The sequence below is a fragment of the Styela clava genome, chromosome 3 (genome assembly GCF_964204865.1).
Source record: "Styela clava chromosome 3, kaStyClav1.hap1.2, whole genome shotgun sequence".
NCBI lineage: Eukaryota > Metazoa > Chordata > Ascidiacea > Stolidobranchia > Styelidae > Styela > Styela clava.
In genome coordinates, this window is record NC_135252.1 from 15,046,445 (window position 1) to 15,073,141 (window position 26,697).

The 26,697-nt window shown below is 32.9% G+C and overlaps 2 protein-coding genes across 2 annotated transcripts; one reads left to right on the plus strand and one right to left on the minus strand.

Moving 5' to 3' along the window:
* Nucleotides 1-85: 85 nt before the first annotated feature.
* Nucleotides 86-15,434, plus strand: LOC120343365 (transmembrane protein 245-like). The gene is made up of 22 exons (XM_078111108.1): nt 86-427; nt 739-876; nt 1,553-1,722; nt 2,494-2,658; nt 3,315-3,429; nt 4,059-4,151; nt 4,597-4,683; nt 5,513-5,568; nt 5,966-6,057; nt 6,351-6,523; nt 7,304-7,497; nt 8,294-8,398; nt 9,459-9,541; nt 9,967-10,057; nt 10,442-10,537; nt 11,350-11,508; nt 11,801-11,923; nt 12,241-12,377; nt 13,268-13,368; nt 13,648-13,828; nt 14,348-14,539; nt 14,737-15,434. Exons 1-22 carry the CDS (start codon nt 346-348, stop codon nt 14,783-14,785), a joined length of 2,682 nt encoding a protein of 893 aa, XP_077967234.1. The 5' UTR covers nt 86-345; the 3' UTR covers nt 14,786-15,434.
* A 472-nt stretch (nt 15,435-15,906) lies between these two features.
* LOC120343367 (TLC domain-containing protein 2-like) lies at nt 15,907-23,901 on the minus strand. The gene is made up of 6 exons (XM_039412521.2): nt 23,764-23,901; nt 23,406-23,629; nt 22,972-23,054; nt 22,095-22,177; nt 19,521-19,696; nt 15,907-18,896 (listed from the first exon to the last, which is right to left on the minus strand). Exons 1-6 carry the CDS (start codon nt 23,773-23,775, stop codon nt 18,638-18,640), a joined length of 837 nt encoding a protein of 278 aa, XP_039268455.2. The 5' UTR covers nt 23,776-23,901; the 3' UTR covers nt 15,907-18,637.
* Nucleotides 23,902-26,697: the final 2,796 nt, after the last annotated feature.

Genomic DNA, 26,697 nt, shown 5'->3' on the forward strand with positions numbered 1-26,697 from the left:
TTTTCATATCCGCGAGATGGTGACATTGAGCCACAAAATATTTTTCAAATTTATTTACAGAACAGCTGTTAGCAATTGACGGGGAAGTCCCAGTTTACGTTCGGGTGTGGTATTGCATATTATCATAAACTTCCAGTGTTTGTAAACAAAATATCTGTTCATGTGCATGTTTAAAGTCCTTGTACATTAGGAAACCTATACCGTATTACTTGGGATCAAGATTCATTCAGAGTTGAAATAATTGTGGGTTGCCCAAAAGCTCACTCAGGGGATTTCCTGGGGTTCGCTGCGTTTGTAGACAAGTGTTGAAACTCGATGATGTGTCGCATTGTTTTTGTTGCATGAATGGCGTCGTTAGGTTCGTCAAGGAGATTACAACGACAAGGATCTGTCCTGTTTGACAGCATGACCCAACTAGTACCTCCAGGTATATTTTTTTGAAATGATATGATGTGAGTGAATCATAGATAAGATTTGCTGGAAGTGGACAAAAACATAAAAATGCTAGTTTAAATTTTCTATGCCTGTTAAATTTTAGTCACATTTTGTAATACTCTTATTGTGTAAAGTACTGAAGCCTCGAAGTGTGTGCCTAATGAAATAATAAATTGAATAAGTAGATATTGAATTTTTCAGGAAACATTGTATTTCAAAGAATTTGTTCAGAGACAATTGTTGTTCTGATTTTTCCTATTAATTTCTTGTCTTGCCAATTTAATATCTGTATGTTGTTTTCAGGGCATGAAAAGCCACTCCGACAAGCTTTTTACACGGCAGCTGCCATATTGTTTACAGTTGCCGGTTGTGCTGCTGCAGTTTATGTTTATTTTGTCCTTGAAATTTTTATCACGCCATTGATATGGGCTGTACTATGTGGTAAGTTCATGTAGGTGGCAATTTTTTAACACATAAAATTTTATATACATGTATTAAAAAATGTTCCCAATTCCTCTTCATAACAAAGGTTTGGTCATTCATACATGGCAATGCGCATATTAAGCTTGTATCCCTCTTGCCTGGAGCATTGAAACAGATGCGACATACCATAAAGAAGTTGCTTTTACTAAAACGGCCACATTTTCTTTATGATTGGAAAAGTGCTTCTTGCTTAGATATGTTAGTCTTAGATGTATAGAATGAAATCAACCCACTTCTGAATGTTTATTTCAATTTCAATGATATTAATTCAGCTTAAGTTTGTACCTAATCAACTTTCGGTAAAATTTTATATTGAAAATAGTGCATCAGCTGATGGATGGTTTTGTAACATAAGCTTTTGAGCTGAAGTGTGGCTTTCCCCATCAAGTCCATCGTCCACGTATCTGGGACTAATCTCATACCTGACATGGACTGGTAACCGGACGAGAGGCCATTGTTTGCCATATTGTTAAGCCGTCTTATTAGCTCTCCTTTTCCCCCGGAATTATATAAATCCTATCCATTATTGCCTATCCATTATTAATATATTGTAATATATTTCCAGTTTTTCCAGCACATCAAAAATATACAAGTGTAGTATACGCAATGAAAAACTATCTTTCCATTATTTCAGGTTTCTTCTTATTCCCATTCAAATACTCGTTGAATTCTGCATTGGAGTCTTGGTTGAAAGCTCACGAGGAAAGTGGAAGACCATTACTCATAGGAGCTCTTCTCATTCCCATCAGTATATTTGATAATTTTGCAGAGAATCTGGGAAAATTTATTGTCAATCGATGGAAGGTACCTTTAATTATAAATCTCTCAATAGTTTGAAAAAGATTATCAATATTTTGCTAGTCATGCTCGTTTATTTCTGATTAATGTGATAATACAGAAGTTCTCTATTTTTATCTAGAATGTTTCAAATGGTTTTATCATATCAAAAATCAAAATTTGCCAAATTTGCCAAAAGTTTTCACTACAAAATTTGCCAATTTGCCAAAAGTTTTTACTACAATACAAATTAAACAAACAGTTCAATCAAAAATCAAATAAAAGCAGAGCTTAATAATAGTGACAAAGATGGATTCAAAGCTTATCTTGAGTCATGCCATGCCGAAATTAAGCGCTATTTAGTTATAACCGACTTGAGTTTATGAAGTCCATGGCAAGTCTAGTCATATTTCCTTGACTTGCGTGAGTTTTAATTAACTCAATTTCAAGCCTTTTAGCATATCATTGTGCAATTTGAACAAGTAAATGAGATCAACCCATTTTAATGAAATTGAACCTTATGCTCGACTTGTAGCCAATCCATGATTTAAGTCATGCGGGCAGCGTGCAATCTATTAATAGATTTGTTTATTAAACACAATTTCCTAATTGCCGAACATAAATTTCAAATATGTACTTATATATTATGTTGGGATTTTAATATTATGCCATACTTGATGGTCAAATAAACATTTACTTCAAGAATGACTGGCCTCATCCCATTCTAATGATATATTCACATTGTAAAATTGATTACGATTAATGGAAATAATTTACATCTATGCAATTTATTTTCAGATGCTGGTGGCCCTTGCAACAATTTTATCAGTTCTATATATTCTTCATTTGATTCAATTGCTTTATATATTTCAACTTGCCTTACTTGGTATATGGCATGCTATTGTACTTGTGTGGGACACAACTTCAGATTTTGTGGAATTTGTTGCTGAGTATAGACTCATTGTGAGTAACTCTTATTTTTACATTGTCTGTCCGTATGAACAAAATAAGTTGTTAAATTAACACATTTCATATGTTTTTCATCATTAAAATGAATATAAGATATAAGCAGAGATTGCCAAAACATTTAAAATTGTCTTTTTGTTCAACCAAGAATATTTCAGAAATCATTGTTCATTAATAGAAATTGAATTTGGTTCAGTTATACTATAAGGCTTCAATTATTCAGAATGAAGATTCCTCAAATAAATCTATCTTAACTATTTCCAAAATCTAAAATTTTTAAGTATCGAATATAATTAATCTGGATTCGATATGACCCTGGTTATAAGATAATATAGGAATAATTCAGAATTTTTTCAGCAATTCAATATTTTGATGAATTGGAAATGACTCGAATTTTGGCCTAATAAGATGGCAAAGTCAGCTGGTGTAGATAATATTTCAAAACTTACTTTGATGTTATATATGAAATTTAATAAAATTATTTGTCATGATATATTAATGTAGGAAGCTGATATCTCTCATCAAATGCAGATTAAAATATTCAGGTTACTTATCTAATCTATATTTTTTGGGAATAGATGTGAATGTTATTACAAATATATTCATTACAAACTTACCGGTAATAATAATAATTTACAAATTTAATATTATAGCTCATAACTGTAGTTGGAGGTTATACAGTCTCAGCACTAACACTTGATCCAGCATCTGTGAGATGGCTTCGCTATGCTGCTGTTCCTGCCTGGATCTCTTTTCTGATCTGTTTGGGTAAGATAATATTATTTGATTTAAAAAGTTGGTGCCTCTTTCGTATACAATCTCATTTACCGCTTAACATGATCCCAATCGCATAAGGACATTCTCAAAAAATTGATTTCCTATCCTTAACTAAAATCACTGAGATCACACAACAGCTGAGATTGCAAAAGTGTTCTTTAGACTAGTGGAAAGCAAAACTTTTATTTATAATGTTGGTGTGGCTCATTATGCTAAGCATTAGGAATACACTCACTACCGCACATCTGATTACTCTGTGTGGGTTTGAACCCCATGCGGGGATGGTTATGTGCGATGGGGCTCCTCGTCGCCGTAGGGTCCACCATCAAGTCCATGCTTCTGAAAACAAACAACGACTAATCCCATACCCAACATGGAATGGTCACCGGACGAAAGGCCGTGGTTCACCCTATGGTCAGGCCGTCTTATCGACTACCCCTCCCCCGGGATAAATATGTAAATCCTATCCTAATATGGGTAAATAAGAAATGGGCATACATACTCTCATAATGTAATGTTAGACATAACTTCATTTAAGTAATCTCAAATGAAATAAGGTTATTATATTATTGATATTGTAGTACAGTAATGTTCATATATTTTCTTCCTTCATATTACAGTCAGTGTAGCTGGACGAATGCAAGTTCCATTAGGAATTGCTCTTCTTGTTTTGGTGATAACTGGAGCAATTTCTGCAAGTAAACAAAACTCAGGTGAGAATGGTTCAGTATTGTGTATCGAAGTTAAAATGATTAATATTCAGCTGTACTCTCACTTCCTCTGAAACTCATTTAAGCAAATGAAAAATCGAAATTTCTCAACACTAAATAGAATCCAAATATAGGCTATTGTATTTTGGAATACACAACACAAAGGCTTGAATACACAAAGGCTTGAATATTTGAGCATGGAACGAATTATTTGACAACGGTATCTTTAAAGTTTATGATATTACAGGCATTTTGGTTATCATTAAAACTTTTCGCTAGTCCAGAGTAGATTTTTGCACCCTAGTAAAAAGATGATTGGAGCAGGGAGCTCCCATATTGTTTCTATCATTTTAATAAAAATCACTATTACTATGCAGATGAGCATGCATGTTTTAATTCGATTTTCAATAATAAAGTATTTGTTACTGTTTGTTTATTTTTTCATTAGATGATATCCGACGTACAATACTAGCAAGCACAAGTTCTATCACAGCGATACTAAAATCAGTATCTGGTTCAAGTGTTGCACCAGAAGGTTTGTTTGAGGTTATTTCATCGGAAAATTAAAAAAAGAAAATGTCTGAATTACTATTGCTCAAATAGTACCTATATTGCTTGATAATATCAATTATCAATAGATTCCTTACATTGTTTAACTGATTTGTCATTATTACAAATCTGTATCATCAAAGTTACATCATTGTGAAACAAGTATTATATTCCCAATAGCATGCATTATTGTCTTCCTTGTTAACTTAAGTGCGGTAGGATAGGATTTACATATTTATCATGGGGTATAGGAAAGACGATAAGCCGGTGATGGTGGAGGAAGTCGTAACTGACCAGCGGTCACGTTAACCACCTTATTGCGACGAGGAGTCCAACAATCCTTTCACACATGGGATTCGGACCTGCGAGTGCAAACCCATGCAGAGTAATCAGGGGTGCCACGGTGGCAAGCGTATGTTACCGTTTGGCACGATGCGCTCTTCCACAGAGCCAGTAAATGATATTTCTCATTTGAAGACGTCAATAAGTGAGCAAATTTTCTATGAAAACTTTGGCATTTGCCAGCATTTCAGTTAGAATCATTTGAAAATATCAATTTACAACATTGAGAAATCTGAATTTCTGAATTCAATCTATGCCAGTGAATAAACACAGATTCCAGATGGTTGCTACTAGCAGCCTGATATTTGCATAGTTTTTTCACCTTTATTGATTGCCTGTCATCTTGATACAAAAAATATTCAGATATGCAACAACACTTTTTAGGTTAATAAATTGTTGATGAATATTATTTTTTTTGGTAATATAATTTGTCATTGAATTTATAATTGTTCCTACGTAAATTTTTTAAACAGATCCTGACTCATCTACTGAGGATGTTGTTGATGCTGCAACAGAAAATACACAAGAGGTAGAAATATAGATTGAATCAATTATATTCACACTAAATTATATATGCCATCATACATTGGCGTATATACAAAATCATTATTTTATTTCAGGCATAGTCATAGAGTCTGTTACTGTTTAAGATTTCAACAACAGCACTGTCTACTTCTTTAACCTAATTATTATACCCATGATTAATAACAATAATTCAAACCCAAATATACCAAATGGTATAAAAACCAGAATTAAAAGAGATAAAAAAAAGATAGAAGATGAAAAAAAATAAGATAAGCAAAATTGGAAGCAAAGAGTCAAAGCTATCCATAATTGTTCCTAAAATTTTTGTCATTTGTATACTTATTTTCTAACTCTTCAAATTTTAGTCTATTGTGTTTCTTTCTACCCTTTTACATCATTAGTTTAAATCAATGTCCGAAAATGACGACAATGAAGCGAGCACATCTGATGCCAGAGTTACAGATATTCAACAAGAAAAGGCAGTTGATGAATTGTAAGTTAAACTTGAATTCAACAATTTAACAGCTAATATAAATCAGATAGAAATTTAAATTTCTTCATTATACTTGATGTTATCTTAAAATTTAATTTTTTTAAATTGATATAGTACAAATTTTTTCTCTTAAATCATAGTTTTTGACACATTTTGACTGTAAAAATTGTCATAAATCATAATTTTGTTTTACTCAAATGAAGATGAATTGGAGGAACTGTCGGATAAATAGTTTATCTTATTGTTATGTATTCATAGATTGAATAGTAAAATCACTATTATAAATTTGGCAGGATTCCAGATAGAAGAAATAGTGCTGCAGGGGGCAGTAGACGAAGGCGCAGAAAATCTATTAATCGAGAATCCAGTAGTGCCATATTTTTCAATCTTCTATTCTTTGCATTTGTTTTGATGATGGCATGGATGCATACATGGGTGGTTGTTCTCCTGGTTCTTCCTTTTATATGTGAGCGTCACAATTTAGCTTAATTGAAACATTGAAGCTTTATAATAGTTTGGTATAGAACAGTGTTCTTTAAACTTTTTTCATCGCGAACCATGGGCAAGTTTTTTGTGACCCTCAGGAACTATGATAAGATGTGCTTGCATATTCTCACACGAAAAAAATCGAATTTTTACTCTTTTTCGGTGATGGTGTGTCTCAGTACTGGTTATAAATCTTTCAGATTGGATAAATATTTTATTTTAACATGACTTAGTCCAAAAAAAAATATTTTTCACACATATAATTGTGGAGGTAAAAGGAAGACGAGTAAGTATGGCTAGTTCTGACCACTGACAATGATAGGTACGCGATTTCCAGTGAATGGGTCATGACCTCCAGTGTAAAGAGCCTTAGTATAGAGTACAATCTAATTTTGGACATCGTTTCATCCAAATATTTGATTCTGTTTGTGGTTGCGAAAAATTTCAATCTTTAACTCTAATAACAGAATTTTATTTCAGGAACCTTATTTTGTATGAAAATATAAACTCATAACTTTAGATGTCCAAAATTTTTCCTTCATCTATACTATTGGAAATAATTTTTTTCTCGGATTTCAATATCAGCAAAAAATCATTCTCCAATTTCTGAACCCTGATAAACCATACACTTATGCGAGACCATTTCATATATTATTCAAGCAGATATGTTCAGAATGATTCAATAAGTTCAATTAAAATGAACCCTTGAATATAGAGTTGACTGTTATTAAGTTTTACACAAAATTGGCATTTATTTCAGATTGGTGTTTAAAACAACTATTCTATCTGGAATTTGTGACTGGATTTTGCGATAGACAATGTCAAACTGTATTTGGAAGTGATTTGCAAAAAACAAAAGAAAGGATATTTGCACATTATGAGGACAGAAAGGGTCTTTTATTACCTCCCTCTGTAAGAAGCGCATTAAATATGATACAAAAAGGAGACAGAAAGGTATGTATTGCATAGTTATCACTTTGACAGGGATTTGACAATTAACAAAAGAGCAAAACTGAGAAATATTGACACAAAGACCAACTGACTGATATGGCCACCATAGTGCCGTAAAAATTTGAAAATTTTACCAAATGATTGTGAAGAATTATTTATCTTATAAAGGTAGCCTATGCCATGAATTATGAAGGGGCCTCATTAAAAAATTTGAATGGGAATATAATATTAACGTTCTATGACTTCTTCCATTTCAATAACTGAAAATTTGAAATTGATTGGTCCATTAGTTAGGGTAAAAAGCAACCACATAACAATGAAAACAACTTAGCAAAACCATGTATATGTCTCCCATCTTGTTCAAAAATATTTGATAATTTAATATGTCTGAATCTTTGATGTGATCTCTTTTAACACAGCCTATTTAAACAATAGGATAGGATTCACATATTTTTATTCCGGGGGGTGGGGGGGGGGGAGTAAATCCACTGGGAATGCTTATTCATATGGCGAACCACTGCCTCTCGTCCCTTACCAGTCAGTGTCGCCGTCGGGTATGGGATTAGTTAGCCAGTTATTTTGTTTTCAACTGCCTACACTCGATGGTGGAGGAAGCGTAAGCGGTTTTGTGATTTAAATGTGCAAACCCATTCAGGTAATCAGATGTGCGGTTGTAAATGTATTGCTTATGCTTAGCGCAATGCACCACATCGCCGACATGGCATAACTAGACATTGAGGATTGAGAGATCATATATTAATTTCTGTTTAATAGTTCAATTTTATTGTTTCATTTTTAGTTCAACTCAGCTGCTCTACAAATACTGCCTACTATTACAAGTACAATCATGATATTGATTCTCATTGTTGGATCAATTTCTATTTCACTGTTTTTTGCTGTGAAGGTGAACAATATGTCATTATTTTGTTTTTCTGATATAATATCCATGTGCCTGTTGAGTTGTTTCAATATCTTTTCCTTATATTGTATCATAAATTTGTTTGAATGTTTTTAATGCATTTATTCTTAACAAAGGTCTAGACAAGCAGTAACCATTACATATGGGCTGCTACATTTTAATGACCAGAATCTTTCCGGTTCAAATTCAGTTTTCAGTTTACCTAATTTATTGTACCCTGGGAAAAGGGGGGCTAGGAGGGTTGAATCCCAGATTTTCAATCTGCGATACCGATCCCAAAAAATCGAGTCCAGGGGTGAACAGCATTTTTGTCAGTGGGCCATATAGCCAACTTCAGACAAAAAATAGTTTTTCTATGTGCACATGATGTAGGCTATGTATTATGTATTTTTACCCACGTGAGCGACTTTTTAAACATTAATGGATTAGGATTGTATGCTTGATGGGGAAAAGTCTGAGTGTTGACACGAGGGACATTGAATGGCTTGACAGGTCAGGTTGTGGCGGGTCGCATGTTGCACATCTCTGGTCTATTCCGTATTCTCAATTGGATTTATTGGCAGTAATTACTTATCGATCTTAAGATCGGTAAGTATATTGATAGGTATTTGTCTGTGTGTATGTCTGTGTGTCTATTAAATGCACGCGATATCTCACGAAAGCGAGGTTGAATCTGCTCCAAATTTTGCATGTGCATTCATCTTATCTCGGACCAGAAACCTATTGATTTTGGGCGAATTATGTCGTATAATTAGCGACTTATCAATCAATTATGGATATAGTGATCTAGATTTTTGTAAAGCGAGAGAATTTTGAAACTCGCCGAGTGTGTGTGTGCGATGCGCAGTGCGCAAGTTACAAGAGCGGATGAATCGAAACTGCAGTTTCTGTTTTGGGGGATCCCCTAACTATCGATCGATAAGTCTTCGGTTTCCAACCGATATTCTCATTTTTCTACTTGTACAATTCTGAATGCTACCTAGCTCAAGCTCTCAGGTTCAAAATTTAATTTATACTTATTTATTTCTATTTTCATCTTGTTCAGATTCAGCAAGAAAGTTTTCTTCTAGCCCAAATGACTTCAGATTTAATCAATGAAACTGTTTCGAAACATCCAGAATACCAGTCGTAAGTAACAGTTTGTTTTGTATAATCTTCTGATAACTTTTACTGCTGTGATAAGTACTATTGTTCTATTCCATTCGGTTTTATTAGACTCAAAGTGTGTATATGGATTGTCCTGCTATATTGTTATTGTTGTTGGGAGGCTTGGAGTTGTTGCTGTAAAAAATTGCTTTCCCCCCCTGCAAACACTGGACCAATTTCAAATTTTCCTTGGTGCCACATATTTCACGCTAAAAGGAAGCGCTGTTTTATATTCTACCTTTTTCGTGTTCATATATTTTAGCATTGCTTTCTTGTTTTATTAAATCTTTGTTAAGAGCATATACAGATGCTCTTATTAAATGAATTTATATTTTTTCTTAACGACACTGACATTAATTTATTGATATATATTAAATCATTGACAAGAAAAATCTTTGACATTGTAGATGGCTTCCTGACAATGACACAATGCATAAATCAATGGATTCAATTGTTGATAAAGTTTATTTACAAGGTAGAGAATGGATTAAAGATCAGGTGAAATATCAACTACCCAGTACTTCCATTTGCAAATATGATCATTTCTGTTTTACTCAGGATGATTTGCTGAAAACAGGGCCATAGAGTCTGGGAAAATTCACATCAGACTCTGGACTTCAAATCATTTGAAACAATGACTCTGAGTTTCGGCTTGATTAGACAAAAAATTCGATTTCAGCTCCTGACTTAAACTCGTTCCCCAGACCTCGACACCACAGCCCTGTATATAAATTATGATTTTTTGCACAATTACATGTTTACGATTGCAAGGCTATGTTTTTGCAATTATCTTCATTCTCTTCCTTGTACTTCTTTATTATAAATATTATGCTAGCTTATTAAATGAAACACCCTAAGTATGACTTGAAAACTTTTTATCAGCTTCACACGAGTCTGGGGAATGAAGCAAATGTTAGTTTGATCGAGAAACAAGCTCTCAAAATATGGGATCGTGCTTATCATTCATGGTTTAATAAGGTAACTACAGTTTAATTGCAAAAAATATCTGATTCATTTTTATTTTGTTTGGTTTGAATGTTTTAATATTGTTTTTTGCTGAACGATTTTCAGGGCTGATATTAACAAGCGAGCCAGTCTGAGATATATGAACACGAAGGTTGCACATCGGTACCGGTACAATTAGGCCTTAGATCGCTGTTGACAAAATTGGCAGACAAAAGTGGTGGGGTGGTCAAGCGTGACAAAGTAAAAAAACGTTCCTAAAATGAATCAGCAAAATTTTGGGTTAAATATAGGTTCCCACAGAACACAGGTTTAAAGAAAATGAAAGTAATAGCCATCGAACGAAATCTTCCATATTCAAGTACAAACTTGAAATCGCCCATTGGTTGCTGATAAAATCAAATTATTCACAACAAAAATTTTCGCAATAACAACAACATGAACAACTATTTAAAAAGACGATCCATGAGTCCACATTGAGACAAATAAAAAATAAATAAACCCTATACACAATTACATAACTGATAAAAGTGTTCATAAAAACTCAAAATATGTTGTAATATTGAATAAGGAGCGAACATTTGAATTGTTTACGTACATCGCTATTGTTATTAATAGAGGAAATTTTTTTCAAATATTAGACCAATTGCTCTTAAACTTTCAATAATTGAAATGCAAGCGTCTCCTAGATGGTTATTACCCTAACCCTGCGTAAAATGCTTTCTGCGCTTGCTTGGACCTTTGTCTTTGCACCATATTTTAATGATTTTGATAAATGCACATTGTCTATAGATGTTTATTGAGTGCAATATTTTTTGAATATACAGACAATTGTAAGTGAGAGAAAAATGTTGAGAAGACAATCCACTGAAAATGTGTTGGCAACATCGGATAACAGTAGCGGATTATTTTCTGGTGTGATGGATTTACTGAATATGTCTGAAGTTATTGGACTTTTGAAAGAAAATATGTCTGCACTTATGTCTGTAAGTAAATTTATATTTTCAAACACTGGATCACACAAAATGAGATAGTGACGGAAACAACACTTCCACAAATTATTATTATTATTTATTAAGTTTTGTAGTTGACAATAAGTTGATGGGGCAACCAATAGTATCATTTCAATTGTTTATATGGTAGGGTTGGACAAGACATTGAAACTTAAAATTTTCGACTAAATAATAAATTGTATCAGAAACAAGGATGAAAATATTAGTCATGGTTAAATAGAAACAAGACCGAAAGCCTATTCGCTGATTTTATTTGTTTTATCAGGTGATGGAATCTTTATGGTCGATAGTTCAAACGAATATCAGTTTGGTATTTTCATCGGTGACAACAGTAGTTACCGTACTTCTCACTGGAGGAACAGCGGTTTTAAACTTTGTACTTTCAATGGCAAGTATCATTATATTTCAAAACGATTCGTATTTGTTCTAGCAGAAATTAAAACTAGTTAATCTTAGGTATTTTTCATGGCATGAAAATGCAATTCCAATTCCCTTCAACTTTGAAACTTATATAGCAATTCGGTTGTTAACCTCACCAGTAAAAAAAACAGTGCCTTTTGTATTTTACCAGTGCTGAAACATTGATCTAAATAGACATGAGTAAATAAAGCACATTGAATATTCCATGTAGGTTGAATATTTTAAAATACTCGTAGAAAGAAACTAGTAATTATTTAAATAACTTGTTATACTTAAATATGACAGGTTGTTTTCTTTACTGCTTTATTCTACCTACTTGCTGAAAGTGAGAACCAATATCTACCAGTTAAATTAGTTGGTTTCGGATCAAACAGTGAGGATAATCCAAATCCTATTGGTACAGCAATACAAGATGCAATCAGGTATCTACTTTTAATTTTTAAGTCTAAGAATATATTTTTTGGCACTGTGTTGAGAATAAGGCACCCATGTGTTTTGCAAGCTATACTTCATTTAAGAATTGTTTATTCATGTTTCAGTAGGATAGATAGGATATATTTATCCAAGAGAAGAACGTTAATAGAGCATATATGAATAATGGGGACAATCGCATTCTCTCGTTTGTTTACCAGTTTATCATTTCAGATGTATAAACTTGGTCTGCGTCATATCAATCCTAGACCTGCGATATGTTAATCAGTGGTGAGGCGAGCGCTTAGCATGATGCACCAATGTCTAATGCGTCTAGTCATTAGGGCTGGGCATTTTCGAATACCTGATGATTTCAGAATCGAATCGAATAATTTTTTTGAATCGAATCTTGAATACTTCCGAGGTATAAAATTGTATGTAACTTTTTTATTGTATTAGGTCCTCCAGACACATTAATTACTGAAAACATAGAATACATCCCTCAGGCAGATTGCTGAGCGTTCACACACAATAAAAAACACATTTTCATCAATAACTCACTACAGAAAAGAGTCATATGTCGGGATTGCGTTGAAAAAATATGCTCCAATAAAAAAAAATGAGAAATTTAGCTCAACCATTGGCGGAAAGAAAAAAACAAGATGGCGGCGATTCAAAATTTTGCTTCGAACCAATATGAATAATTTCATATTCGTTTCGAAATGCCCAGCCCTACTAGTCATATTTTTATATCTTTTATCATAATAGCCAGCTAAAACTGAGTTAAATCATCGTTCTGAATCCCAACCAGAAATAATAAAAAATTTGAAAAAAACAATTGCATTATTTATGTTTTTTATTCATACTAATAATGGATTTTCACATGCCTTAATATTTTCAGTGGAGTGTTTGGTGCATCTTTGAAGATGGCAAGCTTTTATGGATTATATACTTGGTTGAACCATACTGCTCTTGGCGCTGCAATGGTTTATATACCATCTTGTAAGTTCAGTTTACATAAATTTTATTTGTATAATATTAGGGGCATAAATGAGATGAATTTAGTTTTATCCTTGGTAACATGAAATTTTAATATATTAAACCAAAGCCTCTCATCCATGTTTACCAATCTTAGTCAGGCATGGTAATAGTTAAGTTTTTTCTAATCTACGGTAATTAACGGTACGGTAACATGGAGAAAGCATAACACTGCATATGTATATTTATCATTTTGGGTTACTGTTTTCCGTGATTCATACAACATCGTTTTCATTATTTCAGTGCTTGCTGCAATATTTAGTGTTGTGCCAGTTTTCACAACATACTGGGCATGTATTCCAGCATTTCTTGAACTGTGGTTGCTTCAAGGTGATTTATTGAGAGGTCTCATACTATTAATTCTTCAGTTTTTACCAACCATGTTCGTAGATGGAGCAATATACAGCGAAATGACTGAATCAGGGTATTTATACATATATATTTTATTCTTCGTTAATAAATATGTCTATGTGATGAATAAAAAAAGTACCTTGGTAAATGTTTTTGTTCCATTCCAGTTTAAATCTAAAGTATATTTCAACTGAATCTTAAGTGAAATATAGCACAAGTAAATTCTACTGACTAGATATAAAAAGAAAATAATTAGCAGATAGCTGGCGCTAGCAGAGGTCAATTTGAATGAAGTAACTACAACACAGCTATTTTTGGATCTGATTTTAAACACGCTACAACATTTGATGTGCAAGTTAACACCTAGTAATTTCCTGAAACAAAATCGTGTGCGGAAATTCCATCCACAAAACGGAATTTTACCAGCATCTGCAAACTGCGATACAGCATTAATGCACAAATATACATCCATGTCCCAAATACCTATTGTTCAATGTGAGCATTCATAGCAAAACAGAAGAATAAAAAAAGATGTGATTTTATATTAAAAGTGTACATACGGATCCATTTATTGTAACACAATATTTCACAGGGGTGGTCACCCATATATTACTGGTCTGGCAGTAGCTGGTGGTTTATACTATTTTGGTTTGGAAGGCGCCATCATAGGACCTATACTTCTCTGCATACTTCTTGTTGCAATAAACACATATATGAGAATCATCAACCTACCAGCCACAGAACAACTGACTGTTGTTCAAGGATTGAATCCTCAATTACTAAGGTTGGTAGTTTTACTTTTATAAATGATTCCAGATATCTTTGCTAATATGATCCATATAACCACATAAAGCGCATTGATGTTTGTTTACAATGGAATTTTCCTATATTATTGCACCTATGGCATGCCCACCATTGCTTCACCAAGGCATCAAATTTTCTTGCAGTTTATTATTTTAATGAAGTTTTTATTTTCTCCAGACAGAGCAAGAGTGATAAATTACCAGAAGCAAGCAAAGCAATAACATAGCTGCATTTTTATAGAGTTTACAAAGTACATTGAAGAAAGCATGATTTATTCCTTTTATTGCCCTTCATAGAGATTCTCCATTTTAGCAATTTACCGTACTTGTTATTGTTATAAAGAGTATGTTATATATATATAAATATTCTTTATGTGTGTAAATATATCTATAGGTGTATCAGACCACAGTCTGTAAACTGTTTTCTGTGTAATTTTACTAATCACCAATGTCATACAATTTCACATTGCGATAATCAGTTTAATATAAGGCTTATGTGATGGACAGGGACAAATATGTGGTATATTTATAAAAGCTATTACTTTCTGAATATCAAGTATTTGTTTTACCATTTTTAAAAAGTTGTTTTTCCTAGTATCATTGTTATCATCAAAAATACCCAGAGTGTGAAAATATCCTGTTGGCATTAGATCAGCCATGTCTTGCCATTATCTTGTTTTTATGTTCCACTATCTTTGTAAATGTCTGGGAGTGATACATGCTGCTTGCGTTGAAATTGGTACATAAATGCGACTGTTTATTCAAATTTTTGCATTGGTTTGCATGCACACAGATTCATGAGGTTTCTTAAAACCCTACTTCAACTTTTTTTGTTTACGTGTATGTTGCTTCAAAAAGATATGTGCCATTATAAAATCTGTTCATTTATTAACATATTTTATGGGCCTAGAACTCGTGCATGGTAAGTCCAGAGTAAGACTTTCGCCTATGAATTTCATCAAGTTGTCAAATCGTACGTCTTGTAATCCTTGTCAAACTAATTGGCCTAACTCAAATAATACTACTTGCCATTGCTAAACAAGACCAAGAATTGAAAGGGAAAATCTGTAAATTTCACTAAAGACCTTGCTCATATGAACAGTTTCAAAGTTCACATTGAAAGGACCTAAGGTTGGCCTAAACGGTTTCAAAATCAAATGCAGTAGTAAGAGTAACTTACTACTGCTCTTTCATAGTCTGCTCAATATCAAAGGATTAAAAAGATAACCCTTGTTACACATCACCGGAACCTTCAATAAATTGCATTGAGTTTAAATTGTAATTTCATCACTATCATAAGGTTTGAGTTTCTGATCTGCACGACAACTATGAAAGAACAAACCATCCATTCTATAAGAAAGGAAATTGTTTTATTTGCTTGAAGCGACAAACACTGTTGAAATGGTGGAAAATGGTATGATGCAATAAAGGCCGCAACATTAAAATTACCACAATGCAGAATTGCTAATTATAAAAATAAATAATATTGGTGATACTCAGTAACAAAATCATAATACATTTGTTTCAATTGCAATTTTTAGATGTGGGATACTAACAAAAATATAATGTCCGATGATCAAAATATTTATTAAAGTAAGATATAATGACTTTGACGAAATGAAACTTGAAATAGGATCCTTGTTAATTTGGATATCACACAATGAAGAGGATACATTTGAACAAAAAATTTCCCCCAGACCAGGTATATAAGACAGCAACAACAGGTTTGCAAATATTATGGAATACGTAAAATAAAAATTGGTTATAGGGTTAATCTCAGAAGATTAATAGAAAATAAATGCGCAATATGTCCACCAGGAAGCACAAGAGGTAGATGAAAAAAATTTGAAGACAAAGTCTTATTCCAAATCGCTGCTTCATAATTTTATTTGTCAAGTTGACTGTTTGTGGGGATATTCGTTGCAAAACAATTTGAACAATAGATGTTACGTTCGTACAGACATAATTTTTAAATCTAAGACGGAGTATGTACTCTGCTTTCAGGAACTTATATATACAAGTGTGTTTTTTACTGGATTATTTAATTACACTACAATGCGTGCTAATTGAACGATTAAAATTTATTAGGTAATTAGAATGTGGTGTGTTGAAAACACCTGTGCCGATTACGAAACATTTTTAAATTTATTCAGCTACACCTGTAAACCAGATGTGCCTGATCTGTGAATAGAGTCATACTGACATCTATTATTTAAAAATAATCTGTGTAATAATATAAGTATTCATCAATACACAACATTCATCCCCACCGTGAATCTCAATTTTCGAAAATAATTCTGTTTTGATAGTTGCATACTGCTTCATTGTGGGATGCCAACGGATAATCTCTGCAACGTTGTTTACTGATAATACAAAATATAATAAAAAATAAATCTATTCAAATTGAAAAAAAAAATGAACAAATTCATACAAGTAATAACACAGGTAAAATCATTAACACAAATAAATGATAGAACATTAAACTAATTTTTCTGGTAGGTATTCATCCTGTAGGTTGTTAGATGCAACCCATTGCATGTGAGGGGAGTTCGTTTTATTTTGAATATCCTAAATTCCTTAGATAAAATCAAACCTTTCCCGAGAGTAAATCGCAAATGATACTTCCCATGTTCTAAGTACAGAATTGTGCTAGACCCACTGTCAGTAAAATAAAGTCTATGTGTTACCACATCACTAATATTTTATCAAAAATATTTTTTTGAAAAATTGAAATTCCTTATATTCACTGAAACAATGTTATCAAAACCTGTCAGGTTAGAGGTACAGTAAACAAAAATAATACAAACGTCATCATTATGCTCCACACTAAATAGGTAAAAGAACTACTATTTGCAAAAAGAAATGGAAATTTTGCAGAAAATATATACCTTGTTTTTTTTTGCCTAAAAATATTATTGACTTAGATCTTTGATAATGCATTTTCAACTTAGGATAGCAAAATACTGCTTTTTTTAGCTTCTGTTTTGAGGTCTTCAAAGTATATTTTGTGAAAATAAAAAATGTTGAACCAATGCTATCTAAGCAAATTATTGTTCAATCGAAAAAATATTGAATACTTTATTACTCGATAAAGATATTTACATAATTTGGAAGACATCAGTAACAGAATGAGTGTGAATTGGCAAAGATATTTTTTGCATGTAGCCACATTAGCTTATGGCCTACTAATATATATATTGAACAAACCATATTTCGGAAAATGATATAAAAAAATTTACCATAGAAAGCAAATTGTATAAAAACGGGCGGAAATATATGAAGCAGTCTTGCATAACTTAATAATAAGTAACGAGCTTCAGTTGTAAGTACAGCAGTACCCTCTATACCAGGGGTCGGCAACCTTTTGTCGCTCGCGGGCCAAAATTAAAGGTTCCAAGTCATTGGCAGGCCGCGCATATTTTTAGAAAGTTGAAATCGAACAAATGATATATACTTTTTAAATTAAAAATCAAACAGTGATACATCTCTCGAAAAAATATTAAATTTCCTTTTCTCATTGCATCTCAAAAAATTCCATTTGAATATTTTCGGAGCCATCGAACCCTTTGCACTTAGCATCAACTTTTCTGCCTTTATGCCATTTGTCTAATTATAATTACATGATAGGCACATTGAACGCGTAATTGTGAATTTTATACTTGTTAGGTTATAATACAAAAATTTGGTCTATACGTGTCTCACAATAAATTATGTTACGTAAAGAATATAATCACCAAAACAGCTGTTTTGTTACTATAATTTAGTGAAGCGTCGCGGGCCGGATCCGGCCTGCCCGCTGTAGGTTGCCAACCCCTGTTTTATACGTTGCAATAAATTCTGCAATATTCTCTTATACGAATGATAATTATTCTACTTTGGCACATACGTGATGACCATTGCTATCAGACTTTGTTTGGTCTTCGTTGAAACTCTGGTTGTCTGCCTGGTGATATTTTTTATCTAGTCCAAAACAATCTTTCATTAGAAGTCTGATGAATAACACTGCGTTCATTATTGGTACAGCAGTACCTTCCATACGTTGCAATAAATTCTTCGATATTCTCTTATACGGATGGTAATTATTCTATTTTGGCACGTACGTGATGACCCTGGCTATCGGACTTTATTTGGTCACTTGAAACTTTGCTGTCTCCCTGGTGATATTTTTTATCTTGTCCAAAACAATCTTTAATTAAAAGTCTAATGAATAACACTGCGTTCATTATTGTCATCAACGCCATACCAACAACAGCAATGCCGTGGAATGGTTGTGCGACTTTATTAAATACTAACCACCTTGTCATGTATGTCAGGGTGCAAATTCGAAATAATACAAACCTGTAAAAAGTAGAGGTCAAAATTAAATTGACTATATCTTGACAAAATAAGATTTCGTTTCTTTAAAAAAGAGAAGTGACTGCCTATACAGAGCCTTGTTCAGAGTGGTCATCCCTCTTTTAAATATATAAATATTGTCCGCATGGAGTCTGCAGGATCATCTTGCAACAATAAGCTGATATTCTACACCAGAGTTGGTAATGGATAATAGCTTAACTGATCTTAGATAGTTAACAGTTACAAATAATTTTAACAATAATTAACTGCATCTTTGACAATACTTGCTTTTTTGATGTACATTCAACACAATCATTCATAAAAAATTCAAAAAATAGTGATATCTATCTCACTTGATGAACATCAGATAACGAAACCATATAGAGAATGTCAAAAGCCAGATTATTTTGAATCAAAATACGGAAATGTTTAGTGAGTTTCAAATCGGGATATATTCCTCGTGATTCAACATTCATTCCATATCAGTAATTTTAAAAATGGCCATTCAAATGCATTCAACAAGAGAGCATTGCGTTAAAGAATAAATTGCAGAAATCGGGCATAATATAGTCATATTGGGCTGACAATTCACAGCAAATCAGCAAGATACAATAAGTATATACTTACGTTCCAAGATTGACAATACAGTTGACTCTGTAAATTTGACTCTTTTTATCAACACCGGACAACCTGAATAACATTCTCATATGAAGAAACACTGAATTTACTTCGACCAGAAGAGCTACAACTGCATATCCAACATACTGATGTCGAAACACGGATATACCAAAGCAAGAAGAAACCTGGAAAACAAAACAATATGAAGTGTTAGAAACAGTAATTCACCCACGCATATTTATAATCAAAATACAGAAGAATGATCAATTTTGAGAGAAAACCGCAATCAAATATTTTGTTCCATACATCATAATACATGCAAATGGTTAGTTAAAATTAATTCTTGTATTTATAATACATCCCAATAACTCAATATTTATATCGAAATAAATTTAAATCACTATGTTTATTTAACTTTTCTAGCCTATGTAACTATTAAGGTAGTAGGCGGGATAGTAGCTTAAAATAAGTGAATAGGCTAGCCGACAGAAGCGAAACCCTTCGGAAGTTCATTTAAAATATCAACAAATATTCCAAAAAATGTGAAACTTGACTATGGTAGGCGACAAGATTATTTTGAAAACTTTGGCATGTATTTTTATTTCAAGTTGTGCACCCCTGAAAAACACAACTCATTTTAAGTCAAAGTTCAAAAAGGCACAACAATCCAATTTTCCCATCTGATCCACAGCAGTAAAAAATTTCTATTCATTGACAAGTACCGGTAGTTATTCAAATTTCAAATAAATATTGGTAACATGCAAATACTGCATCAGCCATAGTTTATTCTCAGAGTTAGATTCTACATTCTTACAGTAAATTACTTTGAGGCCAAGATAGGTTTGGATGCATAATGAGCATTGCAATAGTAAAGTCATTGTTTTATGCAAATACATCTGGATATATAACAATAAAAATGAAAACAGCAAGTTGAGAATCTGCTCAAAGCAAGAACATGCACACATAGGACCGAAAACAATAGTTGCATGGGAACAATGGAAACATATATGCAAACTTGTATATTACATGTTATATTTTTGGATAATAAACATGGTATGACTTATCCTGTATGAAGACAATGCATTGCCAGACATACCTTATTGATATGAAAAGATAAAAACATTAATATGCATACAGTATGCACTGTTATCTATATTATATTTGGTGAATTATTCATCGCTATAATACAGGCATATTTAGAGGAAATGACCTTTTACAAACTTTAGTCAGTTGTGAATTACCAAATTACTGTTTCAGGAGTGCAATGGGTCATTTTATACTTACTACGCAGAAGAATTTTAGAATAAGGAAGGTCAATTTAAAACCAGGTTGAAGTCAGTTACAAAGGCATTTGGCATTATTTATGCTCTTGTGATTTTTACTTCGAATTTACATTCCATTGAATCCCATTGTCTAATTTTTCCTCAAAAGAACCAGAACAAAGCTAATAAAACAGACACGATGTGTTAAAATATTATTGCTGCCTGTTATAACAAAACACTCCCTGTGTGCCCAGACACACCTTATTGACCAAACAAGTAAAAATAATATCTAGATTCCGGTGGTTCCCAGTTTTTATTTTAATTCCCTACACAAGAATTCAATAGTCAGTTTACCGGATTCAGTCCTTAAAAATTTCACTCATAATAGCCTCTGTAAAAATTTGTGACTCATGATAGACAGACAGAGAATAAGATAAGAAATACTGATACGTCTGTTATGGAATGCAGCATATTATAATTTTCGCAGATAGAACTTTGAATAAAAAACCATCGAATGGAAACCAACATTTCGTAGAATGGTACATTTCATATTTGCTTATGTGGAATTCTTTATGAAATCAAATCAGTATTACATAAACGATGCTAACAGAAATGACTGTGCAGAGATCAGATATTATGCAACAAACTCCGGAGTAAATATTGGAACAGCCAGTTACATAATAGAAATTTTTTATTTCATATTCGCTTATGTTGAATTCTTTATATAATCAAATAATCAAATCAGTATTACATAACAGATGCTAACGGAAATGACAGCGCAGAGATCAGATATTATGCAACAAACTCCCGAGTAAATATTGGAACAGCCAGTTACATAATAGAAATTTTAAATGTTTGCTCTGATACAATATATTTGATGACAATGTTTGAACGCATCATTTAGAATCTTGGCTAGATATCTTGTACTGAAATTCACAGTTATGTGCCATGTGTTGACACATCGACATAGCAATTTTTCGCACATCTATTCTATCACTACTATTGTCTAACACAAGCATCCCATAAGGAAAATTAAAAAATTCACAGCATAGCATTACAAAAATGCAGAATAGTGTTTCATTTCAGCTTTGAAATACGAAGTAGTATAGCCTATAATTAATTGTTCATTAAGATAAGATAATCACTAACATACAAATATATTGATCGAAGACATTGATCCACTATAGAAGATATCAATAAATAGGTACATGAATGCTTAAAATTACATAATACCATTTTATCCTGATATAATGATGCATAGCAAGTCACTATCATTTCAGGACTAAATTGATGCAACAGGTAATTAAAAATTTATACTAACCACAGCATGATGTAACAGAATTTCCCAACTTTTGGAAAGAGGAAGCATTATTATGTTATCAATCACATCATAGAGAAAATAACCTGAATACAAAACATTAATAATTTAGATAGAGCAAAAAACAAATTGCATAATTCCGAAAACAATGAGGCATATGCTAGAATAGCAACCTGTAACCCAAACGTGTTTACTTGTTATGAACTTGTGATATTATCGTATACGAGACTAATCAGACTATCAGTTTCAAATGATGTAAAGAAGTGGAAAGCCAAACTCATTAATAAGCACAGGGGCCTAGTATGCCAGAAAGGAAATGATTTACATTCAAATAGATCACATGAGGAAATGAACTAGAAAAGAGACTGCAATGACCTTTTTAATAAATATTCAACACAAAATAGAGAAAAATAAAAATTATATGCAATATTTTTGGGGTAATAAAACTTGAGTGATTGAAACAAAAGAAACACAGAATTCATTTACAATTCTTTTGGTTCATCAATTCAATCTCTATAATAATGCTAACTTAGGGGGTAAGGGACTTAAAAGACACAAAAGCAACTTATATAACTATTAAACGAGTTGTCATACATGGTGATGCCAAAACACAGAACCCAAGTTACTCGGAACATATTCTACATAAAACATAATTTTTGTGCCAAGCACCCAAGATTACTGAAATACAATACAATCTTACACAGAAGATCAACGTTAAACACATTTTCATAGAAGTAATTATTATATTTATGGATTCTGTTATTTTGTGTCACCCTGTAAGAGAATTTAGAACATTATTAACCGCTTGTTGGTAAACAGATGCTGTTAACAATGTTTTAATAATCCATTATTAATCATAAAATATTTAACCACTAAGCACCTGTTGAAATTGTGACCAGGATATGTGCTGATCGACCATGACCATTTATGAGATCAGACGCCATCTCAGGATCATTGTAGAAACTGTAATACAGTTATCGAATTACAATTATAATGCAAAAATTATGAGATTAAAACATAATTCCAAATAGAAAATTAATGCTCAAATAGAAAAGTGATGACATCTTTTGAAAGTCTCCTACACTTAATTAACAAAACCTATATAAATAGCCTTCATTTCAAAATAATGAAAAAAGCAAACAAGCCATAAGGAGGCACTCAACATATATATTGTACAAAAATATAATACAAAAAGCCTTCCACAGGCAATCACTTGTGATTTTGTATTACACAACTCATGACAAATGAATTGATGGACATGAATTTATGCAACTATGACAGAAAATTACATATACTCAAGAGGAAACAACTTACCACAACAGACACCATGTTCCAGTAATAGTTGAATGTATCATTGATACAAGAACATTAAACCAATAAGCACTTTCATTGCATTTTGTTTTCAGTGACTTTGGAATTGCAGAGAAATAATACAATAAAAACCTCAGAATAAGAAATAGAAATGTAGAAGTCAATAAAACGGAAACGTCACAAACAATTTGTGATCCAGAATTGCTGCATATTTCAAGTGGATTGATCTGAAATTCATACAAAAAGCAGGTCATTAAACACTTAAATAATTGCAAAGAAGTAATGTAAGGCAAAGTTTCAGTGATTGATCCAAATTAGTATTTCAATTTTGACAAGTTTTTCATGAATTGTGTCAACTTACCTCAAAAAACATTGCAATATATTTTTGCAATTTTCCACTTTAAAATCCCACTGGAACTTAAGAGACCTAATTTAAAATAGTTAATTATTATAGTCTATCCTTGTATATCACAATGTGTATTGCCTGTAAACAAAAAAACAATGCATAAATTACAGAAATAAATATGATATCTAATCAACTTTTTGTCTTATGTGGTCTTAAGTATTGGGTATATTTAAATAATGTCTTTTTAAGGACTATTCATCCAAATACTGAATAGATTGATACAATACAGCAATAACTTGAAGAGCCTTCTCTGAAATTAGGTCAATCCATTTATAGACCATCCAAATACAGAAATAAGCATTTTCTAAAGACTCAGTGCAGCAGTAGGATGTGTCAAACATCAACGTTTAGAGACGGACCTAATGTAAACGGAACATGGCGCTACTTGAAAAATCCATATAGTTTGACTCATTTACACACTGACAAGGATCTACATATTCATATAGTGAATGTTAGCATAGTAACTAACAAATTAATATATTTTATCTCATCATTCCTTTGTCAATATTAGCATAAGCGCAGTGCTCTTGATTTGCTATGCGTATTTGTTAAAAAAAAAGACCTTCTTATATGGGCTATCTGGACTTTGCTTTTTTTTTCTTCACTTATTATTACTTCGAAGATCTTTGAATGCATCACAATCTTCCAGTTTATAACAAATTAATGAACTAAATTGCAATGCAATTCACTCATTACAACATTAATCAAAATGTTTTGGTATTTTAATTGCAGAATTGACAAAAACAATGAACTCTCTCCAAAGTTGTTAAAAAAACATCCAAAGGTATTCAATGGCTCAATTTTATTGACAATATACCAATACTTCGAAAATCCAGCTAGTCAAATATCTTCTGACCTTGGCAGCTTGGACTGACAAAGTGATACTAGCCTACATAGTACTCGATATCTACCGTACTAGAGAACTGGTTATTGGTATACATAAAATTCAAGCTAAGCGCCCTCAAGCTTAGATAAACAACGAAGACGCTCTGTTTACATGGTGGTGTGTCTGTGTGGTGTCCAAATGCTGTAATGTCAGAATGTGATGTCACAATGTTGGCCTAACCTTTTCCATGTATTTGTTTTTTGTATTTGTTTTGCTTATTTATTCTAACGACTCTTTTATTTTTACTTTTATTATATAGCAAATCTTACACAAAACGCCGGATATTAACGCGACCAAATCAAAACTACAAAACTATTGTAACGTATTGATGACACAAGGTCCACTACTTGGACTCCCGACCGTTGTGGTTCGACTTTTGCGTGGCGATGCGTAGAAAATAAACAATTGTCTGAAGCGCGAGCTCGCGAGAATAACAAGTTACGTAAGATACGATGAACTACTCTAGCGAAACGACACCACGCTCGATCGCCCAAGGCGTTTGTATTCATCAGCCACGATCATACGCGGGGATAGGGTAAGGCGTAAACATAAAAAAGGGATGTTTTTTTTGGACACGTAGTGGACATAACGATCGTTTCAATATTATGTTGTTGTTGTTCTTGTTCTTGTTATCCTTGTTGTTGTTGTTCTTTGACACGTTTTTAAAAAGTCGCTTTTCTCTTCGAATACTGGACCAATTGCTTTGAAATTTTCAGTGGTTGAAGATAAAATTTTTCTCCAGAAGGCTATTACTTTTTTTTTCGCTATGACGTCATCAAAATTATTGCCATTGGGTGGCGCTACGTGTCCATATATTTGAGCATAGCTCTCTTGTTTAATAACAAATTCAAAATAAAGTCCACATATTGCAGTTAAAATCGACAATCTAACAACCGGAATACTACGAGGTAAGGTCGGCCTACACATAAATGAAGTCACTATACTCACTCACAAAATACATTTCTCCATATACCACTCTAATCAGATAGTTGAGAACGTTCAACAAAGTCTTTAATCGTCAAATTCATACCTACAATTGTATTGTACAATCGAATACCCAATACCGTGATTTTGCATACTTTCGCCGAAGCATTGGTCGTTGTGGGATTTTGGATGCAAATTTAAAATTTCGGAATACGGATTTCCTGGTGGTTTTTCCTAACAATCCCGGGATTTTGGGAGGATAAAAAAAGATTTGAAAACGTGCACACATAAGCTGATAATTTGAAAGGTACAAATATTTCTTCCGTGTAATAATGACGCGTACTCTCCAGCGCACCAAGTCTGTTGTTAAATTATAGGTCCGACGATGGCCGAATAAATGTGGATCAATTATATTATCACTAATGTTGCTCTTCTAATGACTCGGCAATCCTCTGCGCCCGAATGCCGTGAGTATGAACAATTAAGGTATTGCATTCAAACTTCGGAAACAAAATTTATTTAGACAGCATAACCGTGGAAGAAATGTTTGGTAAAAGCAAAAACTGCCCTCTCACAATCTTCGTAATTTCTTCTAAATAATTTCAGGCTAGGGAAAATTTTTGACTGACTTTATTTACACCATCGTTGGTTCTGCGTGGCGCTTACTACTCTTTTTGCTTCGCTAACTACTACTGAGTTTACGGTTTTCGCTAGCTCCATTTCCCCAAACTGAAGAACCTTTCACTCTTCTTAATTTTCGTGTAGGTCCTCTTACCTCTTTCACAGACCCGGTCATCTGCGTCGACACAGAACTATTAGCTACTTTTCCATTGATGCCTTTTACACCCGTTCCACTTTCACACCTTTTTGTTCGGTCGTGGTCTTTTCTTTATGTCGGTACCCTTTCTTACTTCTATTGCATGCTGCTAGTCTTGCATGGCAATCTTGACACCTTCCCCTCTTGACTTCTCCAGCTGTGTCTCTACAGAGATACTTCTTTAATGGTGGCGTTTTTTGCTTGGCTCACTTCCATTACTTTTTACAGAGCAATCTGCACACCTTCATATACGGGACTTCTC